This window comes from Rhinoraja longicauda, chromosome 13 (genome assembly GCF_053455715.1).
Source record: "Rhinoraja longicauda isolate Sanriku21f chromosome 13, sRhiLon1.1, whole genome shotgun sequence".
NCBI lineage: Eukaryota > Metazoa > Chordata > Chondrichthyes > Rajiformes > Arhynchobatidae > Rhinoraja > Rhinoraja longicauda.
Genome location: NC_135965.1, coordinates 36365182 through 36383664, shown reverse-complemented (window position 1 = coordinate 36383664; position 18483 = coordinate 36365182). Strand labels below are relative to the sequence as shown.

At 41.0% G+C, this 18483-nt stretch overlaps 2 protein-coding genes across 2 annotated transcripts; both read right to left on the bottom strand.

Annotated features, from left to right (window-relative positions):
• Nucleotides 1–2559: 2559 nt before the first annotated feature.
• On the bottom strand, nt 2560–8817 carry cops9 (COP9 signalosome subunit 9). Its single transcript, XM_078410782.1, has 3 exons — nt 8704–8817; nt 6834–6906; nt 2560–2776 (listed from the first exon to the last, which is right to left on the bottom strand). The coding sequence occupies exons 1-3, from the start codon at nt 8764–8766 to the stop codon at nt 2739–2741; spliced, it is 174 nt and encodes a 57-aa protein (XP_078266908.1). The 5' UTR covers nt 8767–8817; the 3' UTR covers nt 2560–2738.
• A 6567-nt stretch (nt 8818–15384) lies between these two features.
• Nucleotides 15385–17889, bottom strand: otos (otospiralin). The gene is made up of 4 exons (XM_078410000.1): nt 17775–17889; nt 17523–17585; nt 17245–17271; nt 15385–16107 (listed from the first exon to the last, which is right to left on the bottom strand). The coding sequence occupies exons 2-4, from the start codon at nt 17578–17580 to the stop codon at nt 15887–15889; spliced, it is 306 nt and encodes a 101-aa protein (XP_078266126.1). The 5' UTR covers nt 17581–17585; nt 17775–17889; the 3' UTR covers nt 15385–15886.
• Nucleotides 17890–18483: the final 594 nt, after the last annotated feature.

Sequence of the window (18483 nt, the reverse complement as noted above, 5' to 3'; positions counted from 1 at the left end):
TTTTGGGTCAAAACCCTTCTTGATTGCCCAGCAAGCTCAGTCAGTAGAGCATGACTCTTAATCTCAGAGTCGTAGGTCCGAGCACCACGTTGGGCGACACTCTCTTTGGCGCCAAAATGTGGCGACGGGTGCAAGAATTTCATTATGCAGTGCATACGTATCAATAAAGAACCATTCAGACAGTCACGGGAGAGGGTCACTAGATATGGAAGGGCACAAAGAGCATCCAAGGTGTGAAAAGGACAGATCAAAGCAGACGCAGATTGACAGATTCTTGATTAGTGAGGGTGTCAGTGGTTATGGGGAGAAGGCAGGAGAATGGGGTTGAGAGGGAAAGATAGATCAGCCATGATTGAATGGCGGAGTAGAATTGATGGGCCAAATGGCCTAATTCTGCTCCTTTAACCTATTAACATGTTCCTGTTGATTTGCTTTTCAAAAGAACCAGAGAACTTTGACTTATCATGACCTATGCATTCGCTGTTACTAAAGATACCTATTTTAGGACCCTAGTATGTGGGCCTTCAGGTCTAGGTGTCTTCTCAGCTCTTAATCCCATTAATTTGCCTGGAACCTTTTCACTAGTCCTGCTCATTGTCCTAAGTTCTTCTCTTCCCATCACCCGTTTTTTATTACGATCATTTGTACTTGAGCTGATGACAGGTTCAAAATACCTGTTAAGTATTTTATATCCCATTATTAATTCCTCACCTCATCTTCTAAGGGACAAACACTAACTCTTGAGACCCTCTTCTTTTTTTATACATTATTGAAGCCCTAAGCATGTTTTAATATATTTATCTGGTTTACCTTCATAAACGACTTACTCTAATTATTATTTTAGCCACTTTTTGCTGTTTTCTAAAACGTTCCTGGTCTTCTGGCTTTTCACTAATAAATGCCTTATTCCATGCCTTTTTTTTAATGATAACATCCTCAATTTCCTTGGTAAGCCTCAGATAGACTTCTTGCAGAATCCTTATTCTTCAATGGAAAATACCTTTCTTGCAAATTATTAAATATTTCCTTAAATGCCTTTTACTGTTCATCGATTGTCTTCCCTTTCAACCAAATTTTCCATCTGGCCTTGGTGAACCCCACCATAATTGGGTTTTTTTTGCTGAATAAAAAGTAAACTGCCTAATATACAACTCCTGCTTTCTGGAGAAAAGTAGGAAGCAGGCAGATCGTTCACCATTGGAAAACATGACATTTATGACCTCACCATGGACATGAAATGCAAGTCAGCAGGAACAGTGAACAGTATTAACTTTTAAAATAAGAACCATGTTTATCATTAAAACTTTGTGAGCATAGTTCCTTCCAAAGTTCTCTAGATAGAAAAGCCACAAATATAATGACCGATTCAAGAAAGGAGAGGCAGAAAGTAGGAATCTGTGTATTAGTTAATTAGTTACATCTATCATTGGGAAAAAGGTTGAAATCTATCTTTACTGATATAATCATAATGCAGTCAAAGTAAAGAGTTTTATGAAAGAGAAATTGAAAGATGTATTTGTGTTCCTTGAGGATCTATTAACTGGGATGGCAAAAGTGAAACCATTCATCATAAATTTGGATTTCAAAGAGCATTCGTTGTGATGTTACATTTAAAAATAGTGCATATGGTAAGAGGTCATGGTAATGGGAAATAATGTTGTAGCGTGGATAAGTGATTGGCTAACTAATGAAAAGGTCAGGCTAAAAGGGTGATTTTCATTTGAGGAAGATAGCACTAGTTACTGGTAGGATAAATTTCTTCACCCAGATATGGTTAGAATGTAGAAACCTACCATAAAATGTGGTTGAGGAAAACAGCACAGCGATACATTTAAAGGAAAGGAGATAAGCATAAAACAACATCCTTAAGGAGTCAGATGAACCAGTATGTGTGAAGAAGGGCTGAGGGGCTTCTTACTGTGCAGTAAATAGGATGCAAGATAGACAATAGGTGCAGGAGGCCATTCGGCCCTTTGAGCCAGCACCACCATTCAATGTGATCATGGCTGATCATTCTCAATCAGTACCCCGTTCCTGCCTTCTCCCCATACCCCCTGGTTTGGAGAAAAGGATGATTTTCACCAATGAACACAAAATGAAATCATTTAGAGACAGTTGGTTGAGATAATATTCTTCTAATGGAAGGGCAAGTTAGAAGGTGTGCAATGTCACTTCTAATCTTTGTGGGGTTTTTTAAAGTGATAATCTTGTATCCAGAGTTGCGCAGTTGGAATCCGAATAAACCATCAGGAATAGAAACAGGAAGTCAGAGAGACTTCAATACACTTCACAGCTCTGCAATATTATCATCATGTACTTGTGAACAAAATATATCCTAAAACAACGGAAATCTTCACACAAACAATGCAAAGTGGTTTCTAAACTAGTGGAACGAAGTAGGACTGTATTTACAATGATTTGACTAAACTATGTACACCAACATGCATTTCGTGAAACTCTGTCCTTCAATTATCTGAATATCTCAACAATTTTACTCTGAGTGAAAGGGCATATTTGTTGGCTGTTTGAAGGAAAAAAAACTACAGTGTTACAAGTATATTTTACAAAAGAGAGTATTAATTTAATAAAATGTACACTAAAACAAAAATGAGTGAGCAAATCCATATTTATACAACAGGCTGTTTAACAAACACAAGGATGTTTTTGAATATGCTGCAGTGTTGTCCATCTTCTTTCCTTTTCCATATTTGAGGTTTGAATGAAGTGAAGGGACCAAATTACTGAATATCATCGTCATCAAAGAGGTCTTCAAAATCTAAAGTGTAAACAATGCACAATTAATTACCCCGAAATTTAAAAAAAATTCTACCACCTTCCCTGCCTTTCACTTCCTTTCACTTCCACATACTCAACCAATCTGTTGAAAATGAAAAAGGCTAATTTCCTTCTACCTCCTCACAAATTCAACACAAGGGAGAAAAAACAGAGATGGAGTAACGCAGCAGGTCACGCAGCCTCCGGGGGGCAATGGCAATCGACGTTTCAGGTCAGGACCCTTCTTCAGTGCTATTGTGGGAGAGGACAAGAGAAGTGAGAGTGAGACAAAGCCTCGCAAGTGATAGGTAGATGCAGGTAAGGGGAGTTTGGCAGGTGGGTGGAGTAAGTGACAAAAGCCAGAAATGAAACGGAGACAAAAAGGTGGTCAGGTAAGAGGAGTGAAATGTAAAGCCAGAGGGAGTGTTATAGGTGGAAGGGAAAGGGGAAATGACAGACGTGAGATGTGAGATGAGTGTATGAGGATGGGAAAGGTGCAGGCTGACTGGCAGGATAGTGCTAGAAATGGGTAAGCACTGGGTTGGTGGTGAGGGCACAAGAGAGAGGGAGGAGAGAGTGATTACTTCAAATTGGAGAATTCAATGTCAATTTCTTTATAAATCCAAACATTAAATCATAGTGAAGACACAAAATGCTGCTGCAACCCAGAGGGTCAAACAACATTTCTATTCACCTAGCAGTTCAACTAGCATCATCTGCCCTCTAGCTGTGGTTTCTTCCACACAAATATTATTTTTTCCACTCAAAAGAATCATGTGGAGTAAAACAAGATGAAAACTAAATTCCATTGACCAGTCCGGAAACCAAATAAAAAATAAATAGCATTCCGAATGTGTAAACATTGATAAATGCATTTTTTTTTGTTGCAGTAGGCCATATTCCTTTATATTAGTCCAAAATAGATCCAAGGTAAGAAAAAGACTAGCTGGGAAACTTTGGGGAGCAAGCCTGGTAAAGGTGCAAATAGTGCAGTAAATTTTATGTTGTTGTCCTTCAAAAGCTTTGGTGCTCCACTTTCTATTCTTACCTATGCATCTGTTGCTTTTCATATTAAAATAAATAGCGGAAGAGAAAGAAAAAATATCAGCAGGAAGAGTATCTTTTTGCAAATGACCCCAACACCAACAGCCATTGGAGAAGGAGCTCTTACCACAAATCATTAGATCTCGTAGACAACCGCTCCATAAATCTGCCAAAGGTGCTACTGGTTTGCTACTGCAACTAATTCTGATCCTTTGTTCCTAGAACTGCTGAATGTTTACGATAGGGGTCCTATATCAACTGTAGGACCCCTGTAGAAGTCTTACTGAGAACCCATGGGATGGCTATTATTTGTAAATTTAAAATAGTGCAAAAGAGCTTTATCACTTGATTGAAACATGAAAGCAACAATGTTGGCTGAGTCATCAAACTTTATTCCGTGCTTCAAGAACCTTCTACCCAGCTCATTGTGTATGTTACATATCAAGTCGTTGACAAATTGAACAGAAAAATTCAATTCATTTGCACATTTTCAAAGCAACTTTTCAAATTTACAGCGATTTTACTTTTTGAGCCTGTCAGTATTTAATGCCTGCATTGTGCATTAATAATCATCACCGCCACCACCATTTGCCCCAATGTGGCGAGCAATATCTCAACTGAAGTAACTTAGAATCGTACCATTCATGTTTCTACCATAAAGAATGTTTCGATTGGGATTTTTTTTAAAGATGAAATTCCAATAATAAGCTAGAAAAGCAAAAGATCAAATATGGAAACAAAATCCTTAGGGATTTTTAAATGTTTATCTCCTTTCTTTACTGTGCTATGGTGCCAGATACTGAAACACTACGATTTATCGTAGAAAGGAAGATTACTTTCTTCAGTAATCTTTGCATTTACTTTGAATCTTTGAACGTGGCAATTTGTGTACTGCCTGAGGTATTGCAACTATACTCAGATTAAGAGTAAGTAATCCAAAATTGCCTGGTGAGAGGAACAATAATTACCCTGTCATTTTATTCAAAGTGCTTATTCTTCTGCTTTCAGCTCTTATCAAACACTTTATTCACAAAATGCTGGAGTAACTCAGCAGGTCAGGCAGCATCTCGGGAAAGAAGGAATGGGTGACGTTTCGGGTCGAGACCCTTCTTCAGACTGATGTGAGGGGGCGGGACAAAGGAAGGATATAGGTGGAGACAGGAAGATAGAGGGAGATCTGGGAAGGGGGAGGGGAAGGGAGGGACAGAGGGACTATCTAAAGTTGGAGAAGTCGACGTTCATACCACCGGGCTGCAAACTGCCCAGGCGAAATATGAGGTGCTGTTCCTCCAATTTCCGGTGGGCCTCACTATGGCACTGGAGGAGGCCCATGACAGAAAGGTCAGACTGGGAATGGGAGGGGGAGTTGAAGTGCTCGGCCACCGGGAGATCAGTTTTGTTAATGCGGACCGAGCGCAGGTGTTCAGCGAAGCGATCGCCGAGCCTGCGCTTGGTTTCGCTGATGTAAATGAGTTGACATCTAGAGCAGCGGATGCAATAGATGAGGTTGGAGGAGGTGCAGGTGAACCTTTGTCTCACCTGGAAAGACTGTTTGGGTCCTTGGATGGAGTTGAGGGGGGAGGTAAAGGGACAGGTGTTGCATCTCGTGCGGTTGCAGGGGAAAGTGCCCGGGGTTGGGGTGGTTTGGGTAGGATGGGACGAGTGGACCAGGGAGTTACGGAGGGAACGGTCTCTGCGGAACGCAGAGAGGGGAGGGGATGGGAAGATATGGCCAGTGGTGGGGTCCCGTTGTAGGTGACGGAAATGTTGGTGGATGATATGTTGGATCCGCTGGCTGGTGGGGTGGAAGGTGAGAACGAGGGGGATTCTGTCCTTGTTGCGAGTTGGGGGAGGGGGAGCAAGAGTGGAGCTGCGGGACGTAGAGGAGACCCTAGTGAGAGCCTCATCTATAGTGGAGGAGGGGAAGCCCCGTTTCCTGAAGAACGAGGACATCTCGGAAGCCCTAGTGTGAAACACCTCATCCCGGGCGCAGATGCGGCATAGACGGAGGAATTGGGAGTAGGGGATAGACTTTTTGCAGGGGACCGGGTGGGAAAAAGTGTAGTCCAGATAGCTGTGCGAGTCAGTGGGTTTATAGTAAATGTCCGTCACTAGTCTGTCTCCTGTGATGGAGATGGTGAGGTCCAGAAACGGGAGGGAGATGTCGGAGATAGTCCAGGTATATTTAAGGGCAGGATGGAAATTGGAGGTGAAGTGTATGAAGTCAGTGAGTTCTGCATGGGTGCAAGAGGTAGCACCAATGCAGTCATCAATGTAGCGGAGGTAGAGTTCGGGGATGGGGCCAGTGTACGTCTGGAACAGGGATTGTTCAACGTACCCGACAAAGAGGCAGGCGTAGCTAGGGCCCATGCGAGTGCCCACAGCTACGCCTCTGGTTTGGAGGAAGTGGGAGGAGTCAAAGGAGAAGTTGTTGAGGGTAAGAACCAGCTCTGCTAGGCAGAGGAGAGTGTTGGTCGATGGGGATTGGCTGGTTCTACGGTCGAGGAAGAAACGGAGGGCTTCGAGAACATTATACTACTTATCAAACACTTGTTGCATGCCCTCTCCATCATCTGACAGGAAGGGAAATTACCTACCCGCAAAAGAAAAATGATTGCTTTTGATTCAATTTTCTGAATATTGTCATACAGAAGCTGAAAATCCCTCAGTATTTCATATAACTTGAAAAAGCAATATGTGTGATTATAATGAGCTTTGCAAGTAAAGATTTAGTGCAAAATATGAAGGAGATTCTCCAAAATATTACAGTAAATTCTGAAACAGAGATCACATTGGCAGAGTTTAAAAAAAAGAACCAGAGACTACATTGTGTTATCATGATATATCCCAGATAACTCTGGCATCAGAGGAAACACATAGATGTTTAAAGTAAAAAGAAAAATGGGCAAGTCTGGAAATGACAATTAAAGCAGAATATTCAATCAGCCACAATAAGTTTACAATAAATAAATGGACCAGAAAATTGTGTAAAAAAATATGAAAGGATTACCCACCATTAAAGAAATCTGCATGGACTGCTTTTTCATTAGCTGCAAGGTCCATCAGAAGTCCTGAACTTCCTCCCGCCTGAAAATTTGACAAAAGTCAAAAAAATACATTTTATTGTTTACAGAACTTCAACACTTAGATAGAATTTCACTGCTAAAATAATTCCAAACTAAGCTTGTATTCTGTTAGTTGATCTAAACTGGGGCAGCACCTGGGAAGCTTTAAATAACAAAGGGAGGGAAAAAATGATTTCCATTACTCATCCATTATTACATATATACACATGTACACACATATATAAATAATAGTACAAAGCTAAAAACAATGCCCCCACGTCTATACAGTTCAGAGCTTATTTGGAGGTTGTAGTGTTTAATAGCCTGATGGTTGTCGAGAAGAAATTGCTCCTGAATGTGGAAGTCAGTTTCAGGCACCTGTAATTTCTTCCTGATAGCAGGAGTGAAATGAGTGTGCCAGGGTGGTGTGGGTCTCATATGATGCTGGCTGCATTTTTGAGGCAGCGACTCCTGTAGATCCCTTTGATGGTGGGATGTCTGGGCAATGTTTACCACCCAAGTGAAATATGAGGTGCTGTTCCTCCAATTTGTGCTGGGCCTCACTCTGACCATGGAGAGGGCCAGGACAGAAAGGTCAGATTGGGAATGGGAGAGGGAGTCAAAGTGCCGAGTAACCAAATCAGGTAGGTTTAGGCAGACTGAACGGCAGCAAAACGATCGCCGAGCCTGCGCTTGGTCTCACCGATATACAGTTGACACCTGGAACAGCAGATACAGTAGATGAGGTTGAACAAGGTGCAAGTGATCCTCTGCCTCACCTGCAAAGACTGTTGGGGTCCTTGGACAGAGTCAAAGGGACAGAGTTTTTAAAAAAGGGTCAGGTGTTGCATCTCCTGCAGTTGCTGGGGAAAGTACTTGGGGAGGGGGTGGTTTGGGTGGGAAGGGACAGGTTGACCAGGGTGTTGCGGAGGGAACGGTTTCTGCAGAAGGCAGAAAGGGGTGGGATCCTGTTGGAGGTGGCGAAAATGTCGGAGGATTATATGCTGTGTGCGACAGCTGATGGGGTGGAAGGTGAGGACAAGGGGGACTGTCCTTATTACAAATGGAGGAGGGAAACCCCCATTCCCTAAAGCATATATTTTTTAAATATATATTTTATATTTTATATTTAGAGATACAGCACGGAAACTGGCCCTACACACACTAGGGACAATTTTTACATTTACCCAGTCAATTAACCTACATACACATACATGTGTGTGCGCCTGTATATATATATATATATATATATATATCTCAAAAAGGCAGCCAGTATCATTAAGAACCCACATCACCCTGGCCACCATCTAATTTCATTACTGCCATCAGAAAGAAGGTATAGGAGCCTGAAAACTGTAACGTCCAGGTTCAGGAACAGCTAATTCCCTGCAGCCATCAGGCTATTAAACACCACAAATAAGCTCAGAACTATAGACTTGGGAGCGTTGGTTTTGTCTTTTTGCACTATTATTGTTTGTTTGTTTTTGTATACATATATATATGTAAACACACATATATATACACAAAAACAAACAATAATAGTGGAGAAAGACAAAACCAACGCTTTTGCGCTGTATATATATATAAATATTTACGCATACATATATATATATGCGTAAATATTTATATATATACACGCACTGAACTATTTTTCTCGTTTATTACATCGTTTACAGAGTACTATGTTTATATATTCTGTTGTGCTGCTGCAAGAATATCATTGTTCTATCTGGGACATCTGACAATAAAACACTTGAGTCCTCCCGCCGGCGACCCCGGGGCGGGCTCTCCCCACCGGCCGACCGGCCGCCACCCTCACCTCGTCCAGATCCACGTACGGCCCCGCGCCCTCAGGAAACATCTCGTCCACTGCCGGCTTCATTCTGACTCTGACTGACTCCGACCGCCGCCGGACACAAAACCCGGCGGAACCTTCCGGTGCCGCACAGACTCTGTGCCGCTGGAAAGTAGCTCCATGGATAAAAGGACCGGTGGGCCGACAGGGGATCATTCCTTTTGGAGAAACAATAGCTGTATATTTGCAGTTTTCATTTAAAGTAAAGTAGATACTTAACTTTCTAGATTTATTTGTTTGTTGGTTCTCAATAGCCCATCTAAAATCTTATTGGAACAAGGTCAAAACCTAAACCTAAACCTAAAGTCACAAGTATGTCACACATTTTGCTTCCCTGCTTTTCTTGATATATGTTAAAGACTTGTACCTGGGTATGTGGGGCAGTGTTTCAACATTTGCAGTCAACTAAAATGCTGGTTGGGAGTACTGATAAATACATTCAAGAGCATATGCACAGTATAATGAATGGTAGAGATAAATAGTAGAGTTGCCAACACTGCATTTCATATAGCGTGTTGTGGGCATGGCATGTTTTACCTTGCTAGAGAGGATTCCAGAATCTATTGGAGTATATCACTTAAGAGTAAATTTATTTCTAAGTATGTGCAAATGTCTGGCAAATCCTGGACATCAGATATTTCCATACAGGATGATCGTTGTAGATTAGGGGTTCAAGCTGGGAAAATCATAACAGAAATTGCATGTCCTTATCAATCTTGTACATCACAGCCTTTTCCTATTGAAATAAGGGAAGTTGGGCCTGGAAAATATACTGCAAGAAATACTGCTAGCATCAACCACATTAGGTTTTAAGAGGGAAAAGAACAACAAAGGCTAAGGCTGAGGAGTGTGAAGTATAACTTGATCCAAGAGAATGCTGTCAACCAAGAGGAGAATGGGGTTGAAATTGATTGAATGCAGAGTAGTCTTGGGCCAAATGGTCTAATTCTGCTCCTGTGACTTATGAACTTATCGCTTAAATAGAGAGGCATTGTGGCTGCAGCATCGACCAATAGATGTTGCCCCACACTGCCCTGGGGAACAGAGACCTTTCCAACATTGCATGTTAATATGAACTCTGTAAAGCCCAGTGAGATTTGTGGTTTGCATTGGGGACTTTGGTAGAGATGTTATTCAACCATGGCTAATGTTAATTTGGTTCCCTCTCTCGCTGGGGTGTAATCACAGACATCAGGAGATAATTGACAGAATCCAGACACAGCCACATCATCGTACCTACATGCAGAATGTTCACCATAAATATGACCCCAGCACTACTCTAACCATAAAGGATGATGGATTTTTCATACCAAACCTTCCTTCTCACATCCCACTTCTTCATCAGCCCACGTTATCTGATTAAAAAGCTGCAGTTGTTGTAATCAAACCCCAATCTTTTCCCCAAATCTTTCCCTTGCTACATCATTACCTTTACCTTCTTTAACATGGCCAGGAACTGCAAACTGACTAGATCATTGAAGAAGATGAAGATATTGAAGATATGACAAACTATCACTTGAGTCAACGCACCCAATCACCAGCCTTGTATGTAATTTAGAGGTTAGCTACGAAGTGGGATTGTACATGATAGCTCACCAAGGATTTGGCAGCAGTGGCCGGGAACAAGAGTAGATAGAAGAATAGTACAGGTGTCTACAGTGTCCTAGTTGAGGACTTTGACAGGATAACCCACAAGATAAAAACCAACAGATATGCAAAACAAAATACTTAGTGCTTTACCAGGCCTGCTGAAAAACTTGCACAGAATGCCAAGGAGTCTATTACTTGTCTTAAGTTCAGAAATGGAGACCATCCTTTCCAACATGGAAATGTTGGGCAACTCCATTTGCAACCTTGTGGAGCCAACCATAACTCAGATGTACAATGTGTCGGTCGGCCTCAATTGCAGCACAAGCAGAAACCATTGAACATTGCTGTTGTGGTGGAAACAGACAGCTTGTGTCCTTCAACCTCTACCTTTGTAGCTCTTCGATATTAGTGCCCAAAGGGGCTGGGAGCATGTCACAGCAATCCAGCAATCCGTCATCTGATCATTGGGTGCAGTTCCTGAGACGTCAAATCAAAAGGAGAGGCAGTAGTTGTTGGAGCATGAATCTCTTGGCCACTCTCAGGATGAGAGATCATGATCTCACCATTGCCGTTTCACCAGTGACCTTGCTGATGCCTGTAGCCGACCATAACAGACGGTTACTGCTTATTCCGCGAGGGTGTAATCCACCACCAACCCTTCGAGAGTCATCCTCTAAAACCAACTGCTGCCTCCTCTGAAATCAACAGCCTTTCTCCAGTCATGCCACAATCACTAGGTTCAAGACAAAAGGCACCTAGAGAATAGACACAAGGGAATGCAAGAGGATTAATAATTGATTTTTGTATGGATATTGGCCCATCTTGATTTATGAATTAGTTTCATGTTTTCATTGATTTCATCCTTTGCATTGTGTCCATGCAGTCACTGTGATGTTTGCAGCAGAGGGAAATAGGATGTGAGACTTGTTGAATGAGGAATTAAAGGTGTGTTAAAGGAGGCATAGATAGGTTAGACAGTCAGAACCTTTTTTCCCAGGATGGCAATATCAAATACTAGAGGGCATATCTTTGCGGTGAGAGCAGCAAACTTTAAAGGAGATATATGGTGCATGTTTTTTACACAGAAGGTGGATAGGTACATGGATATTCAGAGAATGGAGGGATATGGATAAGAGTTGGCCTTGACATCATGTTCGGTACAGACACTGTGGGCCGAAGGACTTGTACCTGTGCTGCACTGTTCTATGTTCTATAAATGGTGTCAGATAAATTGTTTGTAGTCAGTCCAACAGGAAATGGGTTGTCTGGGGTTGCTCTTTCCTGTCCTGTTGCTCAGTGGACTATTATGCACCTGGCAATGAGCCTCATAATGGCAAAACTTTGCAGCAGACAAGAATCCACCACATATCCTCAGACGTGCTCTGCCAAGTACAACAGGGTTTCTTTGGAGCAGTCCCGACAGTGAAGTCAGTGTTTGAGCAAATGTGTGGCAACGTTGCATTTATGGTGAGTCACAGGCAACGAGAAATTAGCTATATGAGTGATGAGTCAGGACCGTCAGACCATGCGGCACCAGGACTGTGGAGCTGCGCGCCAGCCCTGGCTCTCTCGCCCACCATGGAACCTGGAAACCCATCTGAAGATAGTGGCATGGTGGCGCAGCAGTAGAATTGCTGCCTTACAGCACCAGAGACCCGGGTTCAATGCTGACTGCGGGTGCTTGTCTATATGGAGTTTGTACGTTCTCCCCATGACCTGTGCGGTTTTCTCCGGGATCTCCGGTTTCCTCCCACACTCCAAAGATGTACTGGTTTGTAGGTTGGTATAATTGGCTTGGTATAATTGTAAATTGTCCCTAGAGTGTGTAGATGGCATTAATGAAGGGGCCTCGCTGGTCGGCACAGACTAGGTGGGCCGAAGAGCCTGTTTCCACGCTGTGTCTCTAAACTAAACTAAACTAAACGTCAAGCCTGGAGAGGGAAGTCGCTGAGCCCGGCCCCTGCTTGCTCCCGATGACCAGAGAACCAGAAAGGAGGGTGGAGGATGTTGGTGATGGTAAACGCACGAACAAAGAGGAACTGGGGTCTTACATTCTGCACCCTCAAGTTCAGCTGCAGGAGGCGTCACCAGGGCACAAACGCTGAATGGTGGCCGGGCGAGGAGAGGGACGACAGTTCGGTGGTCAATCCGGATGGAAGAGATGGCTGTAACGGGCCTTTATGGCCAGCTGCAGCTTGGACTTTGGAAATGGCACCAAACCTGGTGACTCTTATATATGGTTTCAGTGGGCTATTTCTCTCCACTTTGTTCTTAATCTGGGATTGTGCTATCTATAGTAATAATTTATTAAACTGTATGCAAAAAAATAATTTCACCTTGCCTTAGTATTTGTGGTAATATGGAGTGATAGAACCTTATATATAGCAGAAAACCTTTGTTTTCCATTCTTTGGTTGCCCGTGGTGTTCAAATGTAAATGACCCAGGCAACTGTGAGGGCATCATGTCTGCCCCCGGCCCCGCAGCAGAAGCATCCACGTCGCGGGGCTGGAAACTGTAAGTGTCCTGAGCTAATTCCGCTAAGACCATCATCTATTGTACAAGTGAGGCTCCCACTGATTGTCGCCGGAAGCTTGCGCCCTTTTCAGGACGGACAATGACAGTGATGTAACATTTGGAACATGGATGATGGATACGAAAGAAGAAGATGCCAAGTGTGGATCTGCATAATGAGATGGGCACTGCAGGGCTGGAATTATTTCTTCAGTCACAACACATCTCTGAGTTAAACCACATTGTCCAGAAAGTGATGTGCACCCAATTAATGATGCCCTGTACCTAAAAGCAGTCAGCGACCCAAGCAAATTCAGCCTGCTGGTTTATGTCAAGAATACAACAAAATATTTGAATAGTGAATGCCAGTGAATTCCTTTATGCAGTAGTGGGGTGGCAAACTGTGAGATAGAAGAGCTCCAGTTACTGCCTGGAAGTTAGGGGGCGACCCCAACAAATCTCATCTCATCTCACCTTGTTCTGAGGGTGGAGTTGTGATCGGGATGTGGTAGCTTTCAAAGGGAATGTCCTTGTGAAAAGCAGCTCATTCAAACAGCACATGCTGAGGTTTAAGTTTGAAAGTTGCTCATTGAAGAGCCTCTGTGACCATGGCATCCTGAGAAACCTTTCCCACCTCTTTGTAGGCTATCCTCTCTGCTCCTTTGTAAGAGGCACACTGTTGTCCAAGTGGGATATCCTCTCATGCACCCATGTCACTGGACAATTATTTTTACAAGGAAGCCAGGTAAAATCCTACTGAACCTGCCAAGCCAATTCCCTTACGTTCTCAATTTTTTTTGAATCAACAGCTAATTAAAACCATATGGAAGTAACCAAAATGTATGCAATGAAATGTATGCAGTTATCAATAAAAATGCTGGTGGATCTTTAGTGTTGCTCAACATGTGTTTAGAAACATACTCCACTTTTGCTGACCCAAGGAAATGCAGATGCTGGTTTACCAAAAAAGGCACACAGTGTGGGGTTAACCCAGTGGGTCAAAGAGCATCTCTGGAGAACATGGATAATGGGACTTTGCAGGTCTGAAGAAGGATCCCGAGATGCTGCCTCACCCGCTGAGTTACGCCAGCACCTTGTGTCTTTATTTCAAATTTTGCTGTCCTGGTGACAGATTAATAATGTTTGCTGACTGATTTGCTGGCAAATTTTGCAGCCTTACACTGTTTTCTTCAACCCTGGCCTCTCAAGAGTGGGTCGAGGTACATTTGGCTAGACTGGCCTGTCATAAGTCTTTCTTTAAATCAACATGGAAACTCATTGACCAACACATCCATCCATGTTTTTTTTCTATGGCACTGGCTTCAGAAGGAATGGGTGGAAGCTCTCCCTATTGCAAATTCCCAAATCAGGCAGGTTCCTGTAGTGCCCTACTTTCCACTCAGTGCACACCCACTGAATTTGCAGTAGCCCAGTACTGGAAGAGCTGGAAGAGCCCGAAGAATTTTGCCATAATACATTTACACCTCTGTTTCAAATTTTTGCACTATATTCTCCAGTGGAAATACTTGGGCAACGTGTATGAATAATTCCAGGCTAAATTTCAGTTTTTGCACTTTTTACATACGAAAGACAACAGTTCCCCCTTTTATATATTCCTTTTGATAACATTTAGAAATATACGTATTCTAAATATATAAATGACATATGTAGACACTCTCTGGGAATTCGATGAGTCAATCATCTAAATAAAAGGAATGATGTAATAGTGACTGTGGTTGCCACAACATAAATTGTGAATAAGGAGTTCAAATGAGGACAGAGAAAGTAAGATCAATGGAGTCCTCAATTTAGACCAGTATAAGGTCAGTGTAGGTTGTTGAGATTTTGCATCAATGTCATCATTATGCTGCTTTGCAACAGGCTTTGACCAATAAGCATACATATTTAAAATATTTTGTAACTTCAGTTTTAGAGATACAGCGTGGAATCAGGCCCTTCAGCCCACCGAGTCTGTGGTGACCAACGATCACCTGTACACTAAACTGGTTCTATCCGTTACACATTCAATTTCCAGAAGCCAATTAACCTACAAACCTGCATGTCTTTGGAATGTGGGAGGAAATCGGAGCACCTGGAGAAAACCCACATGGTTACAGGGCGAACATGCAAACTCCGCACTGACAGCACCCGTAGTCAGGATCAAATCCGGGTTTCTGGCGCAATAAGACAGCAATGCTACCACTACAATACTGTGTTACCCTGAACAGAATATGTTTTTCAATTTAACATTGAGAATGATACATTGGTAAAATTATACCTTGTTGATTGGTTAATAGGCTTTAAGAAATGTGTACTTTTCCTGCTGTGAATTGTTTTCCTTTCCGAATGTACACAACTGATCTATCCATTTTATAATTATGGTCTAATTCCATGCATCATGGAAAACAAACTGAAGTTACCAAATACTAAGTAGTGAAAGGTGCCAAATCCCTTAATTGAAAGAGGTGAAAAATAATGTTACTGTTTACATACATGCAACGTTACACTCATTCATTAGATATGTATATTTTATTATAGCAAGGTAGAAAGAAATCACTGTATGCACACTGATTGATTTTGAATTTAAGAAGTTACACGTTTGACAAGAAATAATGTGTAGGAAAAAAACTGTAGATGCTGGTTTAAATCAAAGGTAGACACAAAATGCTGGAGTAACTCAGCGGGTCAGGCAGCATCTCAGGAGAGAAGGAATGGGTAACATTTCAGGTTGAGAACAAGAAATAATGTTCCTTTGAATAATTAATAATGTTACAATTCTCAATTTTTAAAAAATTAAACCAATTTCAGTTACAAAAGTTAAAATAAATCATTTTTGTTAAAATAATGATGCATTCTATGAAGAAAACATTTTGTACAGTGCAGGTGTGTTCTGTAATGTGGTTAGGGATAACTCATATAATTATGGCACTACATACAAGCAACAGATAGATAAGGTGGATTATAATGTTAAAGTAATTTTATTCTAATGATGTTCGCTCTACTCTATTTATTTTTGTGTTGGACCAAATGGGTTTCCTTGCATTTTCACTCTGTGTGTGGTTTCTTTGCAACCTCAGTTTGTATTTCTTGTTGTTCCGGAGTGTCATAGCCCATAGTATTCCCTATGGGGAAATGAGCAAAGAAAATGTAGGCCAGCTGCTGGATTCGGTCGTAATCTCCAATGCTTCGGAAATACTCCACGTATCTCCAGAAATCAGTCGTCGAGTAAGGCCAGTATGGAGGGCTTCGTTTTTCCACATGATGATCTAAGTAAGGAATGAAAATCCACATGTGATCACTTCTGAACACAAAATACAATGCCTGTGCTTGTCAGTAAAAATAATTTCATAATATCTTCCATGCACTACAGAAACAATAAAGCAATTGTAATCTATACACATTAATCCCTGAATACCAGCAGTACCAACAATAATCAAATTCAGCAGTTAATTAATACCGTACCTTCATATTAATCACAATAACAATTCTGTAAATGCACTCTAGGTACAAATATCTCTTTATAAAGTACCTTTTTAACAACACAGATGTAATGGTTATATTGATAATAAAATCATGTTGAGATACTAATCATTAATAGATTATTAGTACCCTGTATATTGGTAAGTAATTAATATAATGCATTTTACTGCTGTTTCATTAACATTTATAACTCTTTCACTTGTCCCAATGAAGATAGGTAATCTTAAATGACTCCAACCTACCACTAATATTTTTTACCTACATATAAGAACCTAGGAAAAATACCATATTTGATGGTCTCATTTGGTTGGGATTCAAAGCTAATATTCTAAAGGAGTCTTACTGGAAAAAAAAAACTTGAGCAGTTATTTCAACTAAAAAAGTTGGCCAAAATGACTAATGCAATAAATTGTGCACTTGCTTATTTGTTTCCTACATGTCTGCTCTATTATACTCAACACAAGAATTTATTGATAATAAAATCATAGACGGATACCTATTATTTATTAGTTAATAGTATTAATTACAAAAGAAATACTGTAAATACACTATAGGTACAAGTATCTCTTAATAAAGTGCCTTTTTAATAACACAGATGTAACAGGGATATATTGATAAAATCATGTACAGAAACCAATCATCTATTAGTTATTAATACCGTGTTGGAAGTTTCCTTCTGAAGATTAACGCATTTATTTAAAGGACCTGAAATTTTCTTTTGGGATATACTTTTTTCCTCACATTTTTATATCTACTTTTCATGCAAAAACACAAAAAAAATCAAAGATTTATTTCCATATTATATTTCTATACTGGCAATAACAGCAAATGTAATTATAAATTTGTCATGGAAAAACATTCCAGTATAAACATTTTCTATATTTTCGGTGCTGGTGGCTTATATTGCAAATAAGATTTGTTACCGTCAGGCTGTCGGATCACGTTGGCATCTGAAAATAAATATATGGAGAAATGATCAGCATGCAGAGATGGACAACTCACAAAAGGGCTTTTCATAGCCCTGAAATAAATTGCTTCCCTTGAGAAATGCCAGCACAGCATTTCACAACATTTTCCAGATTACTGACATTTAATACAAAGAATAATCTAACATATTTATAAATATAAAATCATAATGTAAATCGTCTTTGTAACAATTATGAAACAAAATTACTTCAAAAATAAATGTTATTAAACCTACCAGTTAGTATGCTCAAAGTGAGAAGTATAAACAGCCCAACACCGACAAACCACTTCATTTTGACTGTAAAAAAAACCAAAATCTCATATCAGTTTCAGCATCTAACCAATCTGCACATTTTCAAATATTTAGTATTGGTCACAAATTAAATATTCCATAAGGTCTGCACATTTTTTACATTCAATCACTTTTTTACTGGTACTAACTTTCTTATGCACTTAAAATATTTCCAAATAAGCATTCACTACTTACACTTTTGATCTGGGATTGCAGTGATTGAGAGGGAAAAGAAGCTAAAGCTTTAAAATTAAGCCTCAGGTCTAGAATGCGTTCCTGGCTACCTGTGGGACGAAATGTTTAAATTGGCTCGGTCTATATAAATGGAAATGAACGTCACTTCTCCAACTTGGTTTTTTTAATATAAACAATGTGCCTTTCTAGGCACAACCAGTGAGTTTCACGACAATCAGCGCCCTCTTGGGTTCGAGCTGGAAATATATATTTATGCGGAGAAATAAAGCTTGCAATAAGTAGGACAAAAAACTGCCCATGCTGGTTTAAATCGAAGGTAGACACAAAATGCTGGAGTAACTCAGTGAGTCAGGCAGCATCTCGGGAGAGAAGGAATGGGTGACGCTTCGAATCAGTCCGAGGAAGGGTCTCGACACGAAGCGTCACCCATTCTTTCTCTCCCGAGATGCTGCCTGACCCGCTGAGTTACTCCAGCATTTTGTGTCAAGCTTGCAATAAGGTTGTGCTGGAGCAGGACACCTTACAATGTGTTCCAACAGTATGAACATTAAATTCTCCAATTTTAGGTAAGAACCTCCTTTGTTTCACCCCTCTCATTCCTCTGCCCTAACCTGCACCCCAGCGCGCACCCATTTCTCACACCTTCCCACCCCCCTTTTTCCCTGTACCACCATCCCTTTCCACCTACATCCCTCCCTCTAGTTCAGGG